Source organism: Salvia hispanica, chromosome 3 (genome assembly GCF_023119035.1).
Source record: "Salvia hispanica cultivar TCC Black 2014 chromosome 3, UniMelb_Shisp_WGS_1.0, whole genome shotgun sequence".
Classification (NCBI taxonomy): domain Eukaryota; kingdom Viridiplantae; phylum Streptophyta; class Magnoliopsida; order Lamiales; family Lamiaceae; genus Salvia; species Salvia hispanica.
The window spans coordinates 33,103,549-33,109,776 of NC_062967.1; the positions used below are offsets into that span (position 1 = coordinate 33,103,549).

At 36.5% G+C, this 6,228-nt stretch overlaps 1 protein-coding gene across 1 annotated transcript; it reads left to right on the top strand.

The window, feature by feature from the left end:
• Positions 1-763: 763 nt before the first annotated feature.
• Positions 764-1,372, top strand: LOC125209905. The gene has a single exon (XM_048109480.1). It carries the CDS (start codon positions 764-766, stop codon positions 1,370-1,372), a length of 609 nt encoding a protein of 202 aa, XP_047965437.1.
• Positions 1,373-6,228: the final 4,856 nt, after the last annotated feature.

Consider the following 6,228-nt stretch of genomic DNA (forward strand, 5'->3'; position numbering starts at 1 on the left):
CATGTTTTATTGATGAATGATGGATATTTAATTTGAGTTATGATTTTATTTGTTAAAATCTAGTTTAACTCGTGCATCGCCTATGTACTTATTGCCTTGCATGCATAGCTAGTACATGTTTAATTATTCTTTGAATGTGGATATCTGCCTTATCTGCTTAAGTGATAATTAAACTATTAAAACCACCAACAAGAAAATATGAAGCGATAATTACAACACGTTTGTATATGGCCTCCATAAAATTGGTCTTAGTGCGAAGTAGTGACCGGCCTGTCTTTACGGGAGGAACATTACCAGTTCGTAAGTTTTGACTTCTCTAGATAAAGGTTATTAAAATCGTAAAATTAGTTTTTCAGTAATATCGCGACTGGTCTTTACCGGAGCAATATTGCTGCGAAATTATAAGGATTGTATTTTAATAATGCTTAGAGGGAGCTATAGGAGGAGGTGCTTGTCCGGTTCGACCTTTCTTTAGAGGAGTTCACGCACAAGTAAAGAATCCTTAGTGCTTAATTTTATGGTTATACGCTTTAGCATTGTTAGTCAGCCATGCCATTCTTATGGTCTCTGGACTATCTGTCGACATTGTGGCCAGTAAAAATAATGAATTTCTTGCATGAATAAGACTCGGCTTCCTAGTAGAAGAACGTTTGTGCTTGATTTTTGTGGATGTAAAATTGATGAATTGTTTTGTGGTTATTTGCAATTCTTTGAAATTTTACATGTTTATATTATTGGTATTTATTCTCAGCTTGAACGAAAGATGATTGATACTTGGGATATTTACTATGCCATACTTAGTTCGAGGAAGCATGACTCTGAATTGTTTAAGGAATGGAAAAGTAAACTTGATGTTGATCGTTTGATCAATGACTTGAGATTGATCCTCAGCAAGGATCGTCCGCCCACATACCATCTACAAGGAGAGGACAAGGAGTTTCGTGATCAGTGGCATACCGCGGAATGTCATCTCAAGGGCTTCATTTTGGCCAGTGTTGGCAATGCCCTTGAGAGGTTTGACAAACCCAATAGGCCGTTGGTCAACAAGCCCACGTGGTTTGAAGAAAAGTCCTCTAAGATAAGAGCTGGTATCGCTGTGAAGCATTTAAGGCATGATGTGTTTGAAGAGGGCCAAGACGTGGGGGTATATGCCCTAGTCATGCTTGGCTACTTCAATAAACTTCACTTGTCGGGGGGGAAAGTTGACCCAGAAACCCAACAGATAATGATCCTTGATGGGCTTCCAGATAGCTTTAATGAAGTCAGAAATGAAATTTTGTTTAGCGACAAAAAGTTTTCGTTTTTGGAGCTTTATAACAAGCTTGTGATTGCTCAAACAAAGATGAAAAGAAGGGGTGGACTTTCGAGATGATCATGTTCAAGTCAGAAGAGTTTATTTTTGCTTTATTTACATTGTTGAATTTTAAGAGTTTTTGATATTGTTTGGTTTTGATATCATATGGATTATTGATATGGAATTTTATTCCTAGTTTATCAATTGTGTTTTTGGATTATCGATGTCATTTTATAATGCTTGCATTATTAGATAAATGAAGTTTTGATTATCCAATTATTTATGACATCAAATGTAACATGGTTAATATCAAAATGTTTACTTGTGATTAAATTTGTTGATTCAATTATTATGAAGTTTTCTTCTAGAAATATTGATTATTAAGTTTCTTTAATCCTTAAGTCTTTTGAACCATTATTTTGTTGATGAGTCAATAGAACATTAATGTTCGACATGGATTCAATACAAAATAAAATGATCTTATGATCGCGTTTGTTCAAATAAAGGTGTAAGAAAAATAATCACAATAATTGATTACAAGACAAGTAAATTAAATTCAACTAGAAACAAGATAAGTATTTATTATAAATACTAGAAATTCTTGTATAGTAAATATAGTGTGCACATTAAATTTATTTTAATGTTCCAAGCCAAGAGTTGACTATTTGATTAGTTATTGTTTTATTTATTTTGTTGTGAAAGTGATAATTAAAATAGTGGGAGCTTTTCTTAAATGAATGATTAAATTCTAAGTGTTTAATAAGAGCTTCATAGCTCATTTTATTAAACTAGGATGAATTTAACTCCAAGCACTATTTAAATTGTTTTAATAGCCTTAAAGAATATTGAGACTAGTATTTTTCTACTTTTAAAAGTGGGAGCTAAATTTTGTCTCATAGAATATTCATAAATGGAATTAAGGTAATGTTTGATAGAGTTAAAAGGGTTCACACCCTAGAATGAAAGAAGTGATGAATTGCACACTTTCTAAGACTCTAATAACATTAAAAGACATTTCCAAGTTAGCTATTAAAATTAGAATTGCTTTTGGATTTCCAAAGAAAGTATTTCTAAAGATCACAACAAATGGTTAAATAAATGAACTCTTGGAATTTATGACTATAAAACAAAGAATGCAATCATTCGGTTTTATTTTGTCATAAGGACTAATTTCCAATTAGTCATTGTGATGAGGTAATTATGTTCATGCATAAATTTACATCACAAGTTATATAGCAAGGATAATACCAAGTTAGGTTGGTATTATATAATTAAAGTTTTGGGAATCATATTCGACATGATTAAAAACTTTATATTTGCTATAAGTATTCTACTTTAATTAGTAGAAATTCAGAAGGATCAAAATAGTGGATTTTGATAGAGGAATATGTATAAGTGCACTTGAGAAAGGCACATAAAATTATTCCACTGGATCAAAGGGCCTAGAAATATTTTGATCAAATAATCGTGCTCCTTAGCAAGAATTAAGGTTATAAATTACAAGTATATTTTCGTTTTATGTACTCTAGCAAACTATGTTGGTAGATTCTTTTAAAGAATTATAGTTTTGAGTACATAGTGGCCAAAGCCTGCTTTGAGTATAAGTGGGAGAAAATGTGTGTGAATGTGTAGCACAAGGCCAATAAAGCGGTTGGTATACTCGAAAGCATTCTTTGAGTATAAGTGGGAGATTGTTGGGGTTTGTATACTAAAAGATGCTTCGAGCGTACATGCCTTTGTACAGTCAGCTTGTGCATGTATACGAGAAACGCCACGTCCACTTGTTTACCTATTTATGAGAATAAATAATATAATATAAATGGTTTATTATTGAAATATGATAAACAAGTCTAAGGCTTTTTACTAAGAAGGTCAAGTAGGGAAATTCGATGAATCTCCTCATGAGTTTTCCAGTAGGGGACTTGGCCAGATCTAGTAAGAAGAAAAACGTATTCACAACCTAGATAGGCTTTGGCTACCTATTGGTACGGTTGCGGTGTTTGTGATAATTCTCTCTTACCTAAGAAGAGATTAGTAACACCGGTGTGGTAAAGCACTGAAAGGATCTAATCCGAAATGTATTCTTTATTGCTATCTACTGAAAGAATATATTTCAGAAAGTTTAGTATTTTCTAGTCTATGATATTAATATCAATATTGTTTATTCAATCAAACGCCACTTTGACTTATCAATATGTGAGAGTTTGTACGTAACTCAAGTTCATGATATCTTGGGTGGTAGTAATTGAATAACATGAAGGTATTGGAATATTATTTCATAGAATTCGCGTGCCCAGTGTGGTATGATTAAATCCCTAAAAGGGTGATCCCCAATGAGGTGTTTGAAAGAGGAATTTATTATTCAGAAATCTGCGCAGTTGGAATTTATTCCACGAATAATAAATAAAGTTTCAAACTAGAAAAACTCTTTGGAGAATTAATTTAATTCTAGTCACATAGCAGACAAAAGAATTAAATTGATGGATCAAGATAATCTTAAACGCGGGAAATATTATAAAATAAAATGGACCCAAGTTATTTGTAATTTGGTGATTTAAGTGGGAGTGCAATATTATTCTTTAGTGGAACAAAATAATATTCCATTGATAATATATTAAATCATGGGTCATTTGATTTAATTAGTAATTTATCTAATGGGTGAGCCCAACACTTAAGTCATTCCATGGATCCCCAACCTAGCCCAACAAGTCCATTATAAATAGTGATGAGATGTGGAAACCCTAGCACACCATAAGTTACACCCTAAACCCTAACCCTAGCCGCCGATCACTCGGCCTCTCTCTCTCCTTCTTGCCTCGATTTTCGAGCCATAGAACAAGGAGATCTAGGGTTTTTGGTTTGTTCTAGTCTTGTTCATTCTAATCCATAGAATTGAATCGAGATAGATAGATTGGTGTAGTGTTCTTCCTAGATCTCATCAAGACTATTTTGATTGTTCGAGATCCGCCCACACGGATGAGTAATCAAGGACTAGGGAATAGTACGGAAGATTCGTGGTCGATAAACCAAGGATCTCCGGGTGGTGCAGCTAGCAACGTCAATCCAATGATGGATTATGAGGTAACAATCGAATCTACATCGAATATGCATGATTATGTGTTTATTTGATGTTATATCTATAGATCTATGTTAATTGCATGAAATTGGAGTCGAATGCATAATCACCTAAATAGATCCGGTCAAGGACCTGTTTGGTTTCCGTGTCTTCCGCTGCGGTAGTCCCAACACGCATACCAGGCTCTGGCTACAGCAATGGATTCTTCATTGCTATAGTAGGTCGACCGCCGGCTTCCACCGCCACCGCCATCGCCATCGCCGCCGCCGCCACCGCCGCGTTCGCCACCTCGCTCACCACTTCGACCGCCATCTCCTCCGGTGCCCTGCTCTCCTCGGCGGCCGGCGCTTCGACCACCGCCGCCGCTTCACCTCCCACCATTTCCGCCATTTCGCCCACCTCCGCCGCCGTTTCGCCCCCCAACGCCTTGATTTCGCCCGCGGCCGCCTTGAGTACCTGACACGGGTCTCTGGTGGTGTTCCCATCAACTGTTCCAACGTGAATCTATCAGATTCAGATAGAGGAGATTGGGTGTTTTGGAATTGGGAGGATTGAAATTGCTGAGAAGGGTTGTTGATCGCGTCCATATTGGGCCGGTAGTCGCCGAACCTCGATTGGGGACGACCCACGTTCCTCTGCGGCTGAGAGGAGGACTGACCCCGGAGTTGGGGTGTATGTTGCCACGACGGCGGCGATTGTGGACTCCACAGGTGCGTTGGAGGGGGGTCGGACTCGATCTCCACGGTTGGGAAGACGAAAATGCGCCAAATCCCGATTCTCCATAGCCGGGAGAATCATCTCCACCTTGCATTTTGTAGACTTTGACAATGGTAGAGATTGAAATTTTAGGGTTTAGAATTGAGGAAGATAAAAAAAAATGGAATGAATATAGTATTTATAAATATAATTTTCGAATTTAAAAAAAATAAAAATAAAAATAAAAAATCGGTGGGCAAGGCCGCGGCTCTAGGCCCTTGCAGTGGCGGGCCGAGCCGCGTGCCCAAGAGCCTCGGCCTGGCCGAGCGCTCGGCTCTCCCTCGTCCACCCCCTCGAGCCGCGTCCACCGCTCGCCTCAGTAGTGGGGGGCCGCGGGCTGCCCAAGCCCGGGCCGAGAGCCGCGGCCCTCCTCCCCCTGTGGACGCTCTAAACAAACAAAAAATACAGTACGGGAAATCCTGTGGTCAAATAGTCAACCATTTATGTTAGATTTCATATTATTTCATGTGACCATATATATGCTATAAGAATTATATGAAAATGTTTGCAATTATATAACGATTGTATGAAATTAAAGAAGTTATTATGATCATATGAATTAATTGGTAAATACGTAGGTGGTATCATTAAATTAATATGATTTGAAGTTAAAAATGAATACGTTTGAAAGCATATTAAATATCGTTTAATAATGATTATTAATATCAAGGATTTTGATTTGCAAAAATAACAGTCAAGATTATAGAAATCACGGCATGAAATTTATGGTGTTAGATTAAAATTGTACTAATGTGGAGTTACGAATTAGTTGCCTTATATTATGTACAATTATACGATTTTATAAAGTATTGATTTTTTTTTTCATTCAAAATTTGTACATGATTCAAAAAAAAAAAAAAGAGAGCGCCAAATTAAAAGTAGGTGGACAAGAGCTCTAAACTACACACTAATCATGCAACACTTCATCAGTAACTTATAATCCATGATATTACTATAATAAATTCAATAAAAGACTAGATGGATAAAAGGCTGAAACTTGGTGTAAGGTTGGTGGTATTACACGAAATGGGAATTGGATGAATATGAATAGCGATGAGTTTAATGATACGAATACAAAAACGCGAAATAGAAACATTAAGAA